Here is an 18,593-nt window from a genome sequence, read left to right on the forward strand (position 1 = left end):
AAATCAATTAAAATCTCCAGTTTCTTCACGTCACTGCCTTCTCCACTTCCACCCTCCCCACAAAGCTCCGCGAAAAATTACAATTTGATTTAGGTGATGTGTATGGCTTCGCAGAATACGCGCTTATATCCTCATAGCTTTTCAGTTAGCAACCGTGCACTCTTGGTCCTTGTGTGGGACTTGTGAGCAAAGATGTTCATGCTCCGCAATGGTTTGTTTTGACGTCTCTATGCCAGCCCCTCTCCCCCCACCATACAATCAAGCACTCAAACCGCGTAGCAACCACCCCCAGCTCCCATTCCAGTATTTCCAAAGAATAAAAATTCTTTACCTATTTTCCCATTGCATGGTGTTACGGATTTTTTTCTTCTCATTGTTTTTTGAAACTAATATTGACTTATTTTTAGTGAGCAAGTTTGTCTTTGGTGACACCACGAAGGAATCCATAATCGAGATACCCCAAGGCCAACTGTATATCGTCCGACCACAGTCACCAAAAGGTTACTCAGAGCTTATATTCCGCGACGCTGCAGCTAGCATCCGACGCACAGGCCAGAAATTCCAGTATCAGTTAGTGATCCAGCGAGCTTACGAGGAAGGAGAGGAGGAACTCGTAGGTGACGAGGACGAGGAAGATCATGAGGGTCTGGGTGGAGATAAAGACGAGAAGACGTTCTTGCTAGACGAGGCGCTTCGTTTCCGATCCCAAGTACGCGAGGGAGGTGAAAAGGTTCTGGCTTGGCGCGACCTGAGTGGTGACCCAGGAGACCTTTTCGAATTCGTTTGCGACAGCTCAATCACTCCAGATAGAATTTCTACTTTTTGTCTTGCCGCTGTTGAGTGCCAGTACGAGCGGAAATACCGGAAGAGCTCGCAGAAGACGTCAGATCTTCAGGAGTTCTACTTCGACGACGAAAGCCCCATTCCCAAGGCTAGCCCGGTCGCGAGCCCCACCCTATCTCGATCCCCGACGATGAGGCAATCGACCACGGCTATGGCACGGGAAGTACCTGTGCCAAATGAGAAACCATCCGAATCTACGCAAGCGCCTCCTTCCGCTGCACATCCAGAGGCCACTGAGATCCTTGCGAAAGAAAATGCGGAGCTCCATCTCTTTGATTTTAATAGCGGAACATTCGTTCTGCAAGATCCCTCTGTCGTCGCAACCGTCTCAGAAATTGGGAAATGGCAGTACTGGCTGCAGGTAAGTGGAAACGACCGGGATTGGTTGGGGCAGGCAGTACTGGCGGATATAAATCCCGTATTCAATTTCGAATATCTCTCATTTATATTCAATCATTACACGGAAGATGGCTCGGCATATTCGTGGCTTCTACGTTTCAAAGACCAGGCGGTCGAGGAGAGATTCCAAGAAGGTCTTATGCAAGCATTATGGGAGCAGCTAAATGAAGTTAAATGGGCGAAATCGGAAGAAAACGATAGAGAGTATGTGCTAGAGGCATTTAACGATCTCACAATGGAAGATGTACCCGAGGAGGAAGAAGAGGAGGAGGAAGAGGAAGAGGTTGCTGAAGAAGAGGACGCAGGCCAACGCAGCGAACATTACGATACGGACGAGGAGGACGACGACGTCGTCACCCGAGATGAAGACGGAAATGTCAACTCCCAGCTCGCTGTTGGGTATAAACACGATCGATCCTATGTTGTTCGTGGATCAAAAATAGGCGTCTTCAAGCATACGCCAAACAATAATTTAGAGTTTTCTACAAACATCTCCAAGGTCGAAACACCAGGAGGAAAACTCTTCAGTCCTAAGAAAGTCATGCTTCATTGTGAAGATTCAAACATGATTCTTCAAAATGAGCAGGATCCTCACTCTTTGTATAGAATGGATCTTGAGTATGGAAAAGTTGTTGATGAATGGAAAGTTCACGACCATATTCCCGTAACTTCGTTTGCCCCTGAAAGCGTATGTGTTCTCCTTTTACTTTTTTGTTCTACATTCTTGAACTTGTAACATTCCCGGCTTACTGTTCGCTTAGAAATTTGCCCAAATGACCTCAAACCAACAATTCGTTGGTATTTCCCGTAACGCACTATTCCGCATTGATCCCCGCCTCTCAGGAAACAAGCTGGTGCAAGCGGACCTCAAAGAATATGTCAAAAATAACGACTTCTCTGCCGCAGCGACCACAGAGCAGGGTTATGTCGCAGTTGCCTCCAACAAAGGTGACATCCGTATGTTCGATAAGTTCGGCGTGCGGGCGAAGACACACATCCCCGCTCTAGGCGAACCGATTATCGGTCTAGACGTTTCCGCTGATGGCCGTTGGGTCCTAGCTACATGCCGTACTTACCTCCTTTTGGTAGACGCTCTTCAAAAGGACGGTAAAAATGAGGGCAAACTTGGCTTTGAGAAACCGTTCGCGAAGGACTCGAAACCCCAGCCACGCCGACTAGGCTTGCAGCCGAACCATGTCGCCCAGTTCCAGCATGAGACTGGCAGTCGTATTTCCTTCACCCCTGCCCGCTTTAATACCGGCCGCGACGCGTCAGAGACGTCAATCATTACAGCCACCGGGCCATTCATTGTCACATGGAATATGAAAAAGGTGCTTCAAGGCCGCAAGGACCCGTACACGATCAAGAGATATGCAGAAGAGGTGAAGGCGGATAATTTTAAGTATGGCAGTGATAAGAATGTCATTGTTGCACTGCCGAATGAAGTCAATATGGTCGCGAAACAGACATTTAAACGGCCAACGAGAGAAAGTATTGCAGGACCTGTCCGACATAGCTCTGGGCGGAGAAGTAGCGCGCGTCTTGGGAGGAATGAGGTTGTGAATAGCCCCTATTAACCACGTAGACCCAGGCAAGTTTTGCAACGATTTGGGCTGTGTTTTCACCCCGAATTATTTGTTTGTGATCCTCTTTTTTCTATCCCGGCGGCCAGCTGAGCGTTCTTGTTTCCATGTTTATCTCAATAGCTGCCCTCCACTCCTTCCTTTCAGTCGCTAGTAGGCGTTCATGACGGGAGGTTAATTTCTGAATCCGCACGTCTGGGCATTTTCTTGACAACCTCTTGATTCTTAAATTCTAATGTCACCTTTGCCTCCTAAAACATTTTTTTTTATTACTTCTACCCCGTGAGATTTTCACATTGGGTACTATTTCCTCACCATACATGCCCTCCCCATTTCCGAGCAAGCCATGCGACTCTCGTTGGATGCTTCAGTCCAACCACTCCGCTGTTTCGTTCAGCTTGCTTTATTTCTCTTGACGTTTTCTACTTGATTTTCTCTCCCTCCTGTCCCACATTGACATCCCTCCCTCTCATCCCCAATTTAGTCTCCCAATCTTTTTTCCACTACCTTTCTCTTCATGGGATTTACAAGGTCAGAAGGGGAGTGGAACCTTTTGTATATAGCCTACCAATTTAAAACTTTAGAAAGATAGTAACGGAATGGAAATGAACATTTCTTTCGATTTCTAGTTTTGTGAATCATACACGGAATAGGATCTCTCCATGCCTTGCTCTGTAGGTTTAGCCAACCTTGCTGCGTATGGTAGATTTTGATTGAAAAGATACCAGTATCGCCATATGAATATCAAGAGATCAGACAGCGCCAAGTGAGTGCTCCGTATTTGATCGGAGGTTTGAATTCCCTCTCGTTTGGTTTTTTATAGGGACGATCAATCGATCGTGATGCATGACTATCCACGACCAAAGTTGCTACTTGCTGAGAGGGAATTGAGATGTAAACTCGTATTGCAGATGGAGGAATGCTCTCCACGCCAGCCCTATTCCTGATGTATGTGACTATCGATGCATTTTTGCTTCGTCTCTTTTTGAATGGACAAGCCGCAATCGCTCGCTTGCGCTCGCTTATCCATCTTGAAAACGCGCTGTTTAATCCCTTGGGTGAATGTAATGAGATATATAACAGCTGTATATGACTTGTATAGATGAATTTCATATAATCTACAGCTGTTAGTAGAGAACAATTATATAGATGAAAATAATAAACAATACTGTAATAGTATTATAGAGTTAATATAAAAACTATAAATAAGATATAATTAAATATCAGACAGCTTATTAGACAGAGTAAAATGAAGTCTTTAAAAATTATGTAAAACTCTTAAAGAATCAAAAGTTGTTTTATTTTATGACTGAAATAATTGAATATACAAATCTACAGCGAAGATTTAACTTTTTAAATACTAATTTATAATTAACTGATAGCTTCTATTCTTATCTATTTAATATTGAATTGATTGTTGATGAAAGAGAATGCTAGCTTATCTATCTATCTATCTATCTATTTATCTGCTCATCTGCTTGAATGAATGATATCTAGCGATGATATTTAGCGATGATATTAATATCAGAGTTGTACAGATCACAGAGCTGGCTGTTCAAATGGATCCCATTCATGCAGGTGAATTTGTTGGCCCTCGGCTGCCTATCACGCACCGCACATATATGCCTCAGCTGCCTACATGCTAATACAACGACTTAGACGTCCCACAGTTTTTCTATAATAAAGAGAGAGAAAGAGATATTACTAAGCTCAACGGATAGTAAATGTATCCTGTTTTCGGCTTCAGTCTTTTCTTCAAAACGCCAACTTCAATAGGAGGAACGGATAAACGGAGCCAGGAATGGCGAATGAGCATTCCAGATAGTAGACACCATTGAAGTAGTGATATGGTTAGCTAGAGCCAATCGAGAAAGACTAAGTGAACACATTCGTTATGTCATGCCTGTATGCTCTGATAAGAATTCGATTGTAATAGCCGGAAAGGAGTTTGCAACATAAATAACCAAGAAAAAAAATAAAATATAGAATTGCAAAGCAGAAAAAAGACAAAAAGACAATAACCTTCATTCTTATATAAGTAACCCATTCGTGAATACAGAAGGAGTATACAACAAACATGGGATCCCGAGTTATTGTCATTAAGAAGTAACAGCTAAGTGAGCTTCGCCTCCCCTCCATCCGTCCAGTCCGTGAATGATGCTCCCGCTCTATGATCCGATGTACCAAATTTCAACGCCCAAAATATCAAATTTCGTTCCTTCGTCGCTTAGTGGTTCGTTGCCAAAAGTCGGACATGTGTCGCTGACACCCTTCTCAAAAGAGTCGTCGAGCCAAAGCCCATAGTGGCCATCCCTGAGCGAGGCAATGCAGGAGAAGGGTGTAGTTAGCCACCAGTTTCTCTTTCCCTACTCTTAAACCATGTATGTGATTGCCAATTCCAGAGTAAGGGAGGAGAGGGATGGATTTATATTTAAGTCTCATGGGGTGAAAAGAGATAATAATGCAATAAAAGTAGACTTACCCGCCCCCAACACTCAAAAACCCCGTTTCGCATAGAATCATATAATCATTAACCCCGCTATAGGGGAACGCCTTGAACCGTATCCGTTCCGGTGTGGTGGTTCCACTTCCGCTTCGGCTAGCACCTATTGAAAGGTTAGTCGGGGAATCTTGACCACCATCACCAAAGCCGCCATTGCCCCTATCATTGGTATCATCATGAGACGCACTCCGCTGGGTTGGTGAAAGATGTCCCCCATATCCGCTGCGGCTGCCATCCCCATCCCTCCTCTTCGTAGTATTGGCGGTGCTATCTGGACCATCGCCAATGCGTGATGGGCTCTCATAAAGCTTGGAGAAGGTACCGCCGTTATAATTTGAATCATCATCATTACTCTGCTCCTCACCTCTCAGCGTTGTACTCCTACCGCGGACGTGTGTTGTATCCGCACTGGGAGGTAACGGCAAACCCGCCAGTTCCAGTAGGTCATTATTTATTTCAATCAACGGCGGTTGTCCCACAGCCCTGCTACCCGCACTGGTAGTCATCGCCTCACGTCCAGAATCGTTTGTGGTAGTAGTCGTGGTGCGCTCTTGTCTGAATGGCACAGGATGCAGCACACTAGCCCTCCAAAGAAAACATTCCCCAGTCCCATAGTAATGCGAAGCGGGGTGTGGAGGGTCTGTGAGATACGCGCCAAACACATTTCCTCCGCTGGCCCCAGGACTCCGTACACCACCCAAGCCGGCGGCTGACGAATCCTTCACCACGAGCACATACCCCGCCCTCTGACTCCTGCTCCCAAAATATCTACACTTATCATATAGCGTCAACAAGCTCGACCCATCTCTATCCAGGCTATAAGCCAGCTGCCAAGTATCCAGTAGCTGCAAACGAGGGGGGACTAACAGCCGGATTTCCTCCGCTAAGGAGCGTGTGAGGAGGAGGCGTGCCGGGCTTCCAGCTGCAGTAAGAGTTAAAGGAGTGAGCGGCGGTGGCTGAAACGGGGAGGAGGTGCGGTGTGGAGGGTTGTAGACTTCGGATACGCTCATGGGATCTAAAGAGGGTTGTTTCGAGGCGGGGGGCCGTGAGGGTGTTGGCTCTGTGAGGCGTCTGTAGAGGCCTGAGACGACATGACTGACAGGATAGGAGAAGTAGGAAGCCGCAGATGGAGAATGGGACTGGGACTGGGACTGGGACTGGGATTGGGATAGGGGAGAAGGCGGGCTAAAGGAGTCCTCGGTCGCGGACATGTGGGATGAGTGTTTAATTGTTTGGTCAGTTCATGGAAATAGGATATGGAAAATGAATCGTGCATATATAAACCTATTTAAGTAGTCGTAGTCAACTGGTAATTGTATCTGTCGTCAAGGTACGTTTGGGTTTTTTGGGTGTGTTGTTGTAGGTTGGATGGGAGGAGGTGGGAATTCCTGACATCATCCGGCAATGCGGTTGTACTAAGTTAACTAACAAGCCCATAAAACCTATTTATCCGCTAAATATATGCATTTCCCTTGATCAAAAACCAACCATCAACTGCAGCAGTTCAACAATGATTATCTATGGATGGAGAATGCCGAGCTAAAAGTATGAGAAATCATCCATTTGTCTATCTCGATAGTACGCTTTTTCCAAACTTGGTCAAACCGGAGGACAAAGGTGAAAAGAAATTATTACAGTATATATCAAGCCCTCCTGCCTCTCCTCCACATCTTTGCCAGATCCATCCCATCCATTTGGCTAGAACAAATCCAGGATATCTTGGTTACTCTTGCTTATTGTCGCCCCGGACGTCGGAGGAGGCGTAGGCCTATTACTTGTTGACCCCGTAAGATCCAAGCCCGCAAAGCCATTCATTAGATCAGGATTGCCATTCTGTGTTCCCATGCCTCCACCAGAAGACAGGTCATCTCCATTTGGTCCGCTTCCAAATACGCCCATCAGATCTTCAAGATTGTTACTGGATGGTGGTGGAGCACCAGAAACCGGCGATTGAACCCGGACAGGTGTTCCGGCCAGCCCTTCCAGCCCAGACATGCCGCTTGGCGGCTCTTTATGCGCAGACGCAGGTGCTGTACCGTCGAAGTCGATATCTAGCAGACTCTCGATATTGCTTCGTTGCACTGGAGCAGCATTTCCGGAAACAGCGGCGGCGGCCGCCGCGGCGGCCAATGGGTTGTCTCGTGCGTTTTGGAGTTGTTCCCTAGGTTTAGAATATTAGCAGGGAGGCGAAATAGAATGAAATAATCAAGCAGATCGACGATGTATTATTACGTACTCAATGGCAGCTTTTTGGACAGCATCGGCGCCATATTTGCCTTCGCCAACGAATTGTTCTGGCGGCTTGTGATAAACAGAAGCGAGTGTTGATAGTTCTGTAAGAAGTTGCTCGAGCAGGGCAGGAGGTAGAGATTGGATAGTCGTAACAATGGGAGGCTTTTCTGATAGGACTACATTCTTTGCGGCATTTTGGTCGGTTGTATTCGAGAGGAGTCGCCAATATACATATGCCCGGTCTCTAATATCTGGATTGTCATTCTCAGCCGTTGCTGCCTGAAGGACCTTTTGGACGAGGCCTTGAGCTTTATCCGGCCGTTTTAGGAACAACTTAACCACAGCTGTTAATATTTGTAATTGGGTCTAGAAAGCCAATGATTAGTTGGATCCGGAATCGATAGGCAAGAGAATATTAAAAACAAACCTGCGTGAACTCTTCATTAAACCCGTCCACGAAGCCAGCGAGGATATCACCGGCATTGCTGATTTTGTCCGCATACTCGCCCACAATCCATATCAACGCTCCTCTAGCATTGGGTTCGTCCAGCTCGTCGATACACTTACATAGAGTAGGAATAATACCCTCATAGCCAGGATATTTGCGGAAGATGTCTCTGATGACGACAATGGCTTCTTGGACAACGTAGTTCACTTTGGTGTTAATCAAATCAAGTAGTGTGGAAACACATTTCTCCGTCGCAGTCTCAATTTTAATGGCCGTTTGCCCAATGGCTCTGACAGCTCGTCGGACGAAATCCATATCGACCTCCAGGGCATATTCCTTTAATTCTGCGAGAAGTTGATCTACATTCCGCTCATTTGCGATCCGGACCATAATGTCTAACTTTTGGAATTTGACGTACGGCGGATCGTTATACTTGCAAAAGAAGACCCGCAGCTCCTTGTCAAGGATGTTGGGCTTGCTCTGGAGGAGAAGGTCGATATTTCGCAAAGCAACGTACTGGACTTCCGGGGCGGAGGAAACGAGTGTAACTTTTGAGAAATAGAAAATATTAGCATCTCATCACAGAAAACATGCCTCCACTTCTGTTTCAATAAACACACCTAGCGGGGGAGCCATCTTCTTTAAATACGACCGAGCAGTTTCTGGATTAATTATTTTCATATGTAAAAAGACAACTTTCACAGCAGCAAGAACCACACTGGCATTGATATGCTGGAATTGAGGGGCAACTCGTTCGCATATATTTTCTGCTTCCTTCACATCTGTCGTTCTATAGTCTGCCAAACTAGTCAGAACGGACACCCTGCCCCATTCTGTGCATTCATTCAGGGCCATGAGCATTTTCCTCAATGTATTTGGCGTAATGTGTAAGGCTTTCGTTTCAGGAGCGGTTTCGCTGATCTCAGCCAAGGCGGTGACGCAGTTGGCCACGACCATGGGGTTTGGATCTCCAATCAATTCTTGCAACCTCTCTAAGAAACCGTTCTCTAAGCAGGTGGTAGGGCTGAGATCGAACAGTTTAGCTACACATATTGCAGCAGTTTTGCGGACATATGGAGACTCATCCCGCAGCGTTTTCCACAATGGCTCCTCCAAGTAATCAATCATTTTTTCCACCCGAATACAACCCATTGTACGTATGGCAAGCGCTCGTATGAGAGGGTTCGGGTCTTCCGAGTCCTGGACGAAGGTGTTCACGGCAAGGATACAGAGGTCAGGGTGCGATTTGGCATTATTCCTGGAACCCAGTAGTTGGCTGATTAGTACACTTAAAAAAAAAGGCACAATATCAACAAGAGAGAGATCCCGAAGTACGCACATAAGATAAAGGTAGACTAGCTTCTTCTGATCCAGATCATTGGTTGCAATGTTTTTAAGGACATCAGGGAAAAGCGCCGACACATCCTTGCCCAAAGTCATGGCCATGATGGTTTTCTGGATAGATTCTTTTCTGCAAACCAGCGTAAATTTTCATCATTCAATAGACAGAGTATAAATGCATCAGGTATGAAATACCTTTCCCAAGCATATTGAGATCTAGACATCCCTTGTCAGCACTGATTTAAGTGAACCTCATTCAAATCTCGTATTGTTGCAATAGACATACACAAGCCCAGCTCTCAGCTCAAAAGTTTCTCCCTTCCTGGGCGTAGCGAACGCGCCCCTTATCCTATTTACTGCCATCCTCCTAGATGGAAATTAGTGGCAACAGAGTTGCACCTTGGTATAGGAATGCAACGTGAAGGACCGGTGCGCGAGCTCTGGTGAACGGGGATAATAGCGGGGAAGAGCAACGGTGCTGTTTGGCGGCCGATTAGGCGGACAGTCGAGTGTCGTCCAGCCGTTAACTTAATTAGCAGACCGAACGCACGTAGAAATACGCACAGCTACGCCAGCACCGCTTCAGCTGGAGGGAAATGCGGCAGATCAAGTTTTGTGTCGTCTGTTCTAATGCGCGAGAAGAGAGTGCTCTTGTTGTCTGGTCTTGTTCATGGCCAAATGTACGAAGGTGATGGGGGGCAAGTGACTAAGTTAGCGTTGTGACAACCAAATGTCAGCCAGCTCTGCGTCCCGTTCACCAACAACGAATAAATCACCAACAGGGAAGAACGAAATATACTACAATTTAGTTTATGTTGACGGGACAAATCAGTTCAATTGAGTTTGCAAGGTTTGGCCCGTGTCGCTAAACTCGTTTCCGGCCAAAAAATGGTGGGTTCAGACCGATGTCTGCACAGCTATGAAGACCGTGCTTATTGAACCTCCCTCTCTTAGGCTAATCTCCCGAATCTACGGCGTCTCTTTGTCGAATCTCGAACGGAAGCTGAGGAGAATGAATACTCCAGAAATGCTGTATGTGCCGATTTTCCTTGCTTGAATATGTCATTACCATACACGAGCTTCCTCTACTGGCCTGACTGTTTCTCACCAATGCTAGTTCTACAACTTAGTCCTCTTCATATCCTCGGTCGCGGTCTTCAGTCTAGTTGCCCAGCGCATGGGCGGCGGGAAACCATATCAATAACCAACAGGATCAGAATGAGAATCCATAGGAAAATTTTTGGGAAAAAATATATATTAAACTATGAGGAGATCGCCAAGGCCATGCCCTCGTCCAGCACTGTCGCCGTATGTCATACATAGATCCATTTCGGCGTCGTAGATCATCACTGAACATCAGCACAGGGGAAAAAAAAGACTCATGGCAGGGATATATTTTCGTTCCATAACAATGTCTCATCATGCGCCCAATGAGGGGAATAAATGGCCAACAAGAAGAAAAAAAAAAGCTCAAGAAACATTCAATCTGTCTCCTCTCCATCTTCATCCCCAAGGAAACTAAGAGATTGAAAGCCCCTTGCAACCCGCCTTCGCGGACGTCCGCCATCTCCCGCTTCATCCTCGTCGGAAACGTTTGTACCCCACCTCTTCGCGCCCTCACGCACAACCTCAAGATCTGCCTGCAGCTCCCTCGCCTCCCTGATCGCCTTTGCCTTTTCAAGAGAAAACCGCCCTTCCATACCTGCATCCTTGAGCATATGGCGGAGGTGCTTCACCTTTTCCCGCGGCGTATCGTACGGGGCCAGTTCGCGAAACCACATCTTACGAATCCCGCACTTGACGAGTTGGCCTTGTAACCTCTTGATTTCCTCCAGGTCTGGATTAGCATCAGCAGCATCCTTTGGTTTACTGCTGCTGGCGGTGCTTGGCTTCGAAGGCTTTTTGGTTTTCCCTTGCTTCAAGGGCTCGGATGACTTGCGTCGTTTAGTTTTCGGTGGTGGCTCGTCGTCGATGACTACAGACATCTCACTTTCTGATTCATCATGTTTGGTCTCGCTGGGTTCATCTTTTTGGGTGGCTCCCTTCAATGATGTCCTTTCTGAAAGATTCTCCGATACGTCTATCACGTCGGAAAGTTCTGATGATGTGTCTGCCTTTGATGGAGCTGGTTTAGGCTTGGGAGTTTGCTTCACTGGTTTAGAAGCCTTGTTAGCTGGGTGTGCGCGCTTCCGTGATTTGGGTGCTTTTTCCTCTTCTTCCTCACTTCCTTCGCTTGGTGGTGATGACAGGTCCTCTTCAGATTCAGGCGGAGTTGCAGTTCGCCGTCTCTTTCTAGCAGGTTGCGATGCGCTGATCGACGCACGCTTTGGTGCCTGAGGTTTTAGAGGTGCCCGTCCGGGGCCTCCCGGTGTCGGTTTTTCTTCTTGCTCAGCGGCCAATTCTTCTTGTTTTGCCTAAAATTCCGCAAAATCATTTATTAGTACTGATGATAAACGATAAGAAGGCTCATCAATTCTAACTAAAATTTATTACTTCTTTTTTTTTTTTTTGAGACATATCTCTTCGCAAAAATTAAATATCGGTGAAAAGAAGCACCTACCGCTTCCCGCTTAATTATCTGATCACTCCTAGCCTTCCAAACTTCGTCATTCTTATAGAATCCCTCCTCTAGACCAAGCGCTTTCTCCGTCCTGGACCGGACGCGCTTCACAGTCAATTCGTCTAGGTTTCCCCTCTTAAATATAGCAGCGACGGTGTCGCGTAGGCCCTTCTCGAGGATCTCGTCGGAAGGAATGCGCCTAGAGGAAACGGAATCGGAGTCCGAGTCCGCGTCAGACATGATTGTGTATATGGGAATAGACCTGTTTTTTATTTTTATTTTTTTTCTCGCTTTGTGTCGGACTCGACGCGACTGGACGGTTATGGGCGCGTTAATAGCATAGATAAATATATGCGATAGTGGTTGGCGGTTACTATTGTAAGATTTTCCCTTGTTATAGGCCTGTGTACGGCTTTGTTTCCGGATATTCTTACAGTTCTTTCCTGTTGTTCCCTGGGTGTATAAAAAGGTGCTATCGCGGCACTAACAGGTTATTTGCTGAGTGATGGATGCCATATCCTGGGGATGAACAAAGTTCGCTGGGCTAACGACGTCAACGAAGCTAATGAGCCGCTAGGGCCGATCAAGCATGATTTCTCAGCATTGATTCCGCGTTTGCCATCTATGAATGATGTTATAGTATCCAATTTACATTAAAACCCTCTTATACTCATGTATCTGCCTGACCTAACATTCCGCGTTCGACAAGTAATTGCTGTTCGGCTCGCGCTCGGATCTATTCGCATTGGCTTGGAAATTTAGATCTACCAGCATGGCCGAGATACTAACGGAGCAACTTGACGCTCTCAGAGACGAAAACCGTCATCCTAAGAAATCAAGACATTCGGCTACGGAAGACGGCAAGCAGGAAGATGGCTCCCAGGGCAAAGCAAAGCTGCCCAAGGGAATGGTTTTGGGTAAGGACGGAAAGCCGTAAGTATCGAGATCAAGAGTTAGGAGCTGGTTGCTACCACCGTACTAGGATATCTTTGCACCGTCCTACAGTTATGCCTGGACGATCGAGTAGCTATACTGTTCAAAATAAGCTGATTAAAAACACCATACTAGCTGCCGCACCTGCGTCTCAATCTCCGACTGGCGCGCCCTCATGAAAAGCAAATCCCCCACCACCACTATCACCACTCCCGCCTCCTCCTCCGCTACAACAACAACGGCGACAACAACAGCTGCCCAGAACCAAGCCGCCTCCCTACCACCAGACTGTCCGCCCGACGTCGAAGCCCTAGGCCGCAGCACCTGGGCCCTCCTCCACAGCATGACAGCCACCTACCCAACAACCGCCACGCCTCAACAACAAAACGATATGCGCAGCTTCCTCGCGTTATTCGGCAAACTTTACCCTTGCTGGGTGTGCGCGGATGATTTTCGCGCTTGGATGAACGAGCCCAGTGGCGCGAATAGGCCCCGGCTAAAGACGCGAGCTGAGTTTGGCAATTGGATGTGCGAGGCGCATAATGAAGTTAATCGGAAATTGGGGAAAGAGGTGTTTGATTGTGCAAAGTGGGAGGAGAGGTGGAGGACGGGGTGGAAGGATGGGAGGTGTGATTGATGATAGGTTCCCCCCCCCCGGCCCTACCTCACTCTTGTTTTCTTTCTTTTCCTTCCTTTCTTTTTACTTTGTGGGTTTATGGTATCGCTGGATACAAGATTGGGGATTTTGATGAGGTGGATGACGATGTATGATCAACTAAGAGAAAGTGTCTCTTCGCGTTCTTTGTGATGTGTACGGAGACAATTTATGGGGGAATCGAAGCACTTAGCTCCTTTAAACCGCATTGTATATATTTTTACACTGGCTGGCGCATGCTGTTTGGTTAGTTCCTGGATGCATTGAGAGTTGGGACTCCAAACCTCTACTCACTTACAAGCTAATTTAGCGTTTTTTGACTGGCCCCCTATGTATGTAGCTACAAAAAGACATTGATAGACATTATTTATGTAAATATATCGATTTTCATGTTCATACCATTAGGGTTTTTCTCTCGCTTTTAGTTGGCAATTCTACTTTTCGAGAGTTATCATCGCTTTTGTGAGTCTCGTTAAAATGATACTGATATATGAAGTAAAACACACAATGTGATAGAAGTAGATAATATGAGCCTCGCTTCGTTCAAGAAGGAATGTCCCGTGTCACCCCTAGAAACCACGCAGAATGATGGCTGCTTTTATCGGAAATGAAACGCCATGCTGCTATTTTCTCACACTCGAATGAAACTGAACAAACAAAAGACCAACCTTTACAGAAGAAATAAAAGCTTACAATGACATATTCTAAACGCGAAGATAAATTTAAGTCATGTCCTATTCATTCGATCATTTTTCAAAGCCTAGTCACTTTTATTTTCGAAGAAGAGGAAAGAATGGATATAAGGAAATCGTGTTAAAAAGGGGGAAATAAGTAACATAAATAAGAAATTCAATCGGTCGAACAATGAAAACCAATCAAAAACAGTCTAAGACTTTCCAGAAACAAATAGACGCAAACCGCTCGCCGGTGCTCCGATTTCAGTTACTTGCGAAACACGACATACAGACCCCTTGTATTGTTCATGATATTTGGCACCGGTGAACGGACATGTGGCGCTAGGCGAGCCGCTGTAGATTGGCGTGAAGGAAGCAGCGCAGATGTCAAATTCAGCGAACTGATCAAATTCGATATCAATCTTGTCTTGAGGGCTACGCTCGCATTGGGCTTTGACTTTTCGGGCCTGTTTTCATTAGGTTTTTCGTTAATAAAGCTATGCTAGTGGGAATCAAATGTTTGGGAATGTAAGGCATAAGGGCTCAAAATAGGCATACCTCATCAATGAATTTGGCTACGCCGCCATTAGCAATCATCCTGTTGGCAAAGCTAAGGGCGGATGAGAAGTTTTGTTTTGAGAATGCCAGTTTCATCGCTGCTCTGAGAGCGAATTGTCTGTGGGCGACTTGGAGTTTCGGAATGGTGAAGTAGGCAGATAGCTCGAGACTCCGTTTTAGGTTCTCTGGAGTGTCTGTGCCGATTGCCCGTCGCTCAAGTTCAATTGACATTGCGAGGATATACTCCCGGGCGGTGGTGATGATCTTCTTCGCCTCCTCTACTTCGCTCTCTGATGAGACAACATTAATGAGCACTGTGTGGAGAATACGCTGGAAGATTTTCACGCCATCTTCAAGTTTGTTGGCTTTCATCGCAGCGTAGCCTTCTTGGAGATCAATACTTGCAACGGACTCAAGATCTCTGGGGATGACTGGAAGAACATGTCGGAAATCCGTTTCCTCAACTGTTCGTCTAACATAGTTGATGAGTGGAGGTAGTCCGACTGTAGCAGGCAGGTACGTCTTCGTAGCTTGGTAAATTTCTAGGAATCGTGGTTTTAGAGGTTCGAAGTTCACTACACCAACTTGTCGATTGAGTAACTGCATCGCAGTGTCAAAGGATCCGGCTGCAACATGATCGGCTGCGAGAGGGGAATTTCGCGCCCATATATCCGCTTCTGTGGTGCCAGCTCCGCCTGCAGCACTCTCGATGTTGACAAAGTCCTCTACATCCTCAACATTAATGTCGTCACCCATGTCCCATCCGGCAGCATCTTCTTCGTCATGCTCTTCACCCAACGTATCACGACCAAATCCCCCAACCTCTTCACCTTCCTCTGGCTCGTATCCATTGGTGGGAGTGGCAACAACCTCGCCAACCTCCCCCAGAAGAGCTTTCTCAAATGAGGAATGGGACGGAGCTTTAACCGGCCAGTTCGACTTGAACGTGGGAACGATAACTCGCGGAGGCTCGCTCGATGGTTTGCCGAGCGATGGCAGAGTGACCTCTTCCTCAGTGAGGCCACAGGACTCAAGGATGGACGCGGCTTCTTCGTCTAGGCCGTGGGACTTTGCCGTCATGTAAGCGAGAGGGACTAAACATTGTCAGCAAGAGTATGGTATAAAAAAGGATAATGACAACATACGAAGATCAATCTCCTTGAACATTTGTATCCGGCCCTCCACGTCACCTAGATAAAGGGAGTTCTGGAACTGTGATGTGAAGTCTCCTCGGTGCTCTGCGATTTTCGCCATGCGAGTGAGCTTTTCTTTATCGCCAGTCGCCAAGTAAAGGAAAGACAGTTTGTCAAATAGCCTTTGTTTCTGGTATGCCATTTCGACAGTCTGGTGATTTCCGTGGGCTAAGGCTTCCGTACCGAGTCGACTCCACAATTTAGGGCGGTCGAGTTGTTTCGCCATGTCTATGGCTACGTCAATATTACCACACTCAAGAGCAAGTTCAAAGCGGGTTTGTGGATCCTGGACGAATTGTAGAGCGATCTCCGGGTATCCCTTCTTTTGCAAGTAGGAGATAATACTTTGGCCCACAAGACTGGACGTTTTGATGATCTGTAACATTTCATCGTAATTTCTCTTGACAAGAGCTAGTTTAAATCGATATTCGGTAGGGTCGATTTCAAGGATTATCGGCTTCGCAGTTCTATCAAGACAATAGACGTTTCTTGCTTTGACGCGCACTAAGTAAACCGTTGAATCTAGAGTGCGAACAACACCATTGTCACTAAGCTATGTCAGCGATCCACTTCTTATAATTTAGTTGGGTTGAACTTACCCATTCAAAAGGGAATACTTGATATGGTTGAGTGTGGAGTACAACAATACACCTGCATCATCCCATGTGGCACTCTTGATGCGGATGGTCTCATGCAGGGTGCTAACATGCTCCAAGGTTTTTGTTACAATTGTAACATTATGTTTGCTCAGTAGAGCAGCGTAGAGCCCGTCGTTAGACCATACAACGTATTTCACTCCACTAACACTTAGCTCCGCTAGCTGTTTCTTCTGCTGGATGTCAAAAAGAACAACAGTCGTGGGCGTGATGAGAAGAAGGGCACCCGTTCCACCGAAGTAAATATCAGTGGTTCCATTGGGCGGCTTGATTGTCTTCGTTGTTGAGTTGTTCAGGTCCTTGATGTCGATTTGCTGAGAAGACTGGCTGAACACTGCAAATCTATTCCGAGCTACGAATACAGCGGATGTCCCATGCCCCCTTTTAATGTCCGTTGGCTCCACAGCACCCGTGGAATCCCTGGGAATATGAATAAGTTCGTATGTTCCGCCATCAGTAGGAGAAATGACTAAAATTGCTCGCTCCGCTGGGTTATAGGAGAGAGTTCTTGGTGGGACCCAGGGGCTGCCTAGCTTTTTTAGGGATAACATTGGCGGAGATTCCACGTTTTTGGTGAAGTCATAGGACCGCAAGTGTTTCTCTTTTGTAATATAGAAGAGTTGGTTTTGATATATCGCAGAAGCGGGCCGTTCCCTCTCTAGTTTGAATACCATTACACCAGAATCGTGGCCGGCAGCGAAAAGATTTATTTCGGGGTGAGCAGCAATAACCCAGAACCGATCAATATCACGTTTAAACGATTGAACCGAGGTCCTTTTATTCAAATCCCAGACACGGATGGTTTTGTCTTCACCCACGGAGAGTATTAGGTCTTGGTGAGGGTGGAATAGACATGCTGATGCGTTCTGGAAGTGACCCCGGCAAGTGTCTACTTCCCATGCTTTGGTATCTGCCAACAAAATATTAGAATCACCTGTTGTCAAATTTGACAATAGACATACCGCTCATTCTCCAAAGCTTCACCAGCCGATCATCGCCGGCAGATACAATTAATGGGAGCGTTGGGTGGAATGCGACCCAGTTGACCCCCCTATCATGGCCTTCAAGGACAAATTTAACAACGGCATCGGTATTGCCAAACATATCTGCTTGAGACGCATTTGCACGGGCCATCTGATCTTCGAAACTCAACGACGAAGTTGGCGCAGAGTGCTTTTTCCGGAGGCCAGATATATCCCAAACTCTGACTGACTGATCAAGGGAAGCGGAAACAATCAAGTCTTCTTTTGGGTGGAATTGCGCACACATGGCGTAGTGGTTGTGTCCGGTCATCGTGCAAACTAGGAGTGCCTTACATCAGTATTTGCTCAATCAAAAATACTGTCGAAGCCAGTGACCCATACTTAATGATCGATTTTGCCAGTTCCAAATGCGAATAGTCTGGTCATCGGAACTCGAAACGATCCAAGGAAGTTCGTGATGAAAAAAGACCGTTCGCACATAATCCAAATGACCATTGAGTGTGAAAAGGCATCGACGTGTTTGATACGACCACACCTTAATCCTATAATCATCTCCTCCAGATACGAAAAGGGGCTGCGTTTTATGAAAATCGATGCCTCGAACAGGTCCGTCATGCTCTTCAAAGCGGTCTATCAGAGTACCCATGCGGTAATCCCATAATTGGATGGTGGAAGAGTGCAGGGACACTAGAAGCCATGGTCTACGGATGTTAGGTTTGCAAAGTTAAACAGTGTTCCCATAGCCCGCTCACCGTTTCGGATGGAATGCGATCCCCTTGGCTCGAGACGACTTGGACTCAAACTGTATATGTTATATTAGAAGCACGTTCACAAGGATTGACGGGAAGGGGCTAGAGGAGAAGATGTTCGGCATACTTTCGTCAACATATTTGGAGAGGACTGCATGTTGATGTTGCGGGAGCTACCCGTATGCCACGTATAAGCTCCGCGCACGGGTCAAAATTATCGATTGCTAATGGCGATTCATAAAGTTGGGTCAGGGAGAGGGGGATTGGCACTTGAGGATAACCT

The 18,593-nt window shown here is 46.5% G+C and overlaps 6 protein-coding genes across 6 annotated transcripts; 2 read left to right on the forward strand and 4 right to left on the reverse strand.

Moving 5' to 3' along the window:
• Positions 1-58: 58 nt before the first annotated feature.
• Positions 59-3,059, forward strand: HCBG_00263 (Vid27 family protein; the record flags this gene model as incomplete). Its single annotated transcript, XM_045427313.1, has 3 exons — positions 59-211; positions 408-1,930; positions 2,004-3,059. The coding sequence occupies 3 exons, from the start codon at positions 193-195 to the stop codon at positions 2,817-2,819; spliced, it is 2,358 nt and encodes a 785-aa protein (XP_045291288.1).
• A 2,244-nt stretch (positions 3,060-5,303) lies between these two features.
• Positions 5,304-6,539, reverse strand: HCBG_00264 (TLD domain-containing protein; the record flags this gene model as incomplete). Its single annotated transcript, XM_045427314.1, has 2 exons — positions 5,304-5,431; positions 5,516-6,539. 2 exons carry the CDS (start codon positions 6,537-6,539, stop codon positions 5,304-5,306), a joined length of 1,152 nt encoding a protein of 383 aa, XP_045291289.1.
• A 487-nt stretch (positions 6,540-7,026) lies between these two features.
• HCBG_00265 (AP-1 complex subunit beta-1) lies at positions 7,027-9,864 on the reverse strand (the record flags this gene model as incomplete). Its single annotated transcript, XM_045427315.1, has 7 exons — positions 7,027-7,489; positions 7,565-7,926; positions 7,988-8,556; positions 8,629-9,266; positions 9,348-9,479; positions 9,545-9,565; positions 9,636-9,864. The coding sequence occupies 7 exons, from the start codon at positions 9,710-9,712 to the stop codon at positions 7,027-7,029; spliced, it is 2,262 nt and encodes a 753-aa protein (XP_045291290.1).
• A 966-nt stretch (positions 9,865-10,830) lies between these two features.
• HCBG_00266 (uncharacterized protein) lies at positions 10,831-12,149 on the reverse strand (the record flags this gene model as incomplete). The annotated part of the gene is made up of 2 exons (XM_045427316.1): positions 10,831-11,763; positions 11,910-12,149. The coding sequence occupies 2 exons, from the start codon at positions 12,147-12,149 to the stop codon at positions 10,831-10,833; spliced, it is 1,173 nt and encodes a 390-aa protein (XP_045291291.1).
• Positions 12,150-12,576: 427 nt separating this feature from the next.
• Positions 12,577-13,545, forward strand: HCBG_00267 (hepatopoietin HPO1; the record flags this gene model as incomplete). Its single annotated transcript, XM_045427317.1, has 2 exons — positions 12,577-12,842; positions 12,978-13,545. The coding sequence occupies 2 exons, from the start codon at positions 12,682-12,684 to the stop codon at positions 13,477-13,479; spliced, it is 663 nt and encodes a 220-aa protein (XP_045291292.1).
• A 624-nt stretch (positions 13,546-14,169) lies between these two features.
• On the reverse strand, positions 14,170-18,467 carry HCBG_00268 (coatomer alpha subunit; the record flags this gene model as incomplete). The annotated part of the gene is made up of 8 exons (XM_045427318.1): positions 14,170-14,638; positions 14,730-15,823; positions 15,875-16,470; positions 16,522-17,488; positions 17,541-17,879; positions 17,943-18,262; positions 18,314-18,363; positions 18,438-18,467. The coding sequence occupies 8 exons, from the start codon at positions 18,465-18,467 to the stop codon at positions 14,384-14,386; spliced, it is 3,651 nt and encodes a 1,216-aa protein (XP_045291293.1).
• Between the last annotated feature and the right edge of the window lie 126 nt (positions 18,468-18,593).

Source organism: Histoplasma capsulatum, assembly GCF_000150115.1.
Source record: "Histoplasma capsulatum G186AR genomic scaffold supercont2.1, whole genome shotgun sequence".
Taxonomy (NCBI): Eukaryota; Fungi; Ascomycota; class Eurotiomycetes; order Onygenales; family Ajellomycetaceae; genus Histoplasma; species Histoplasma capsulatum.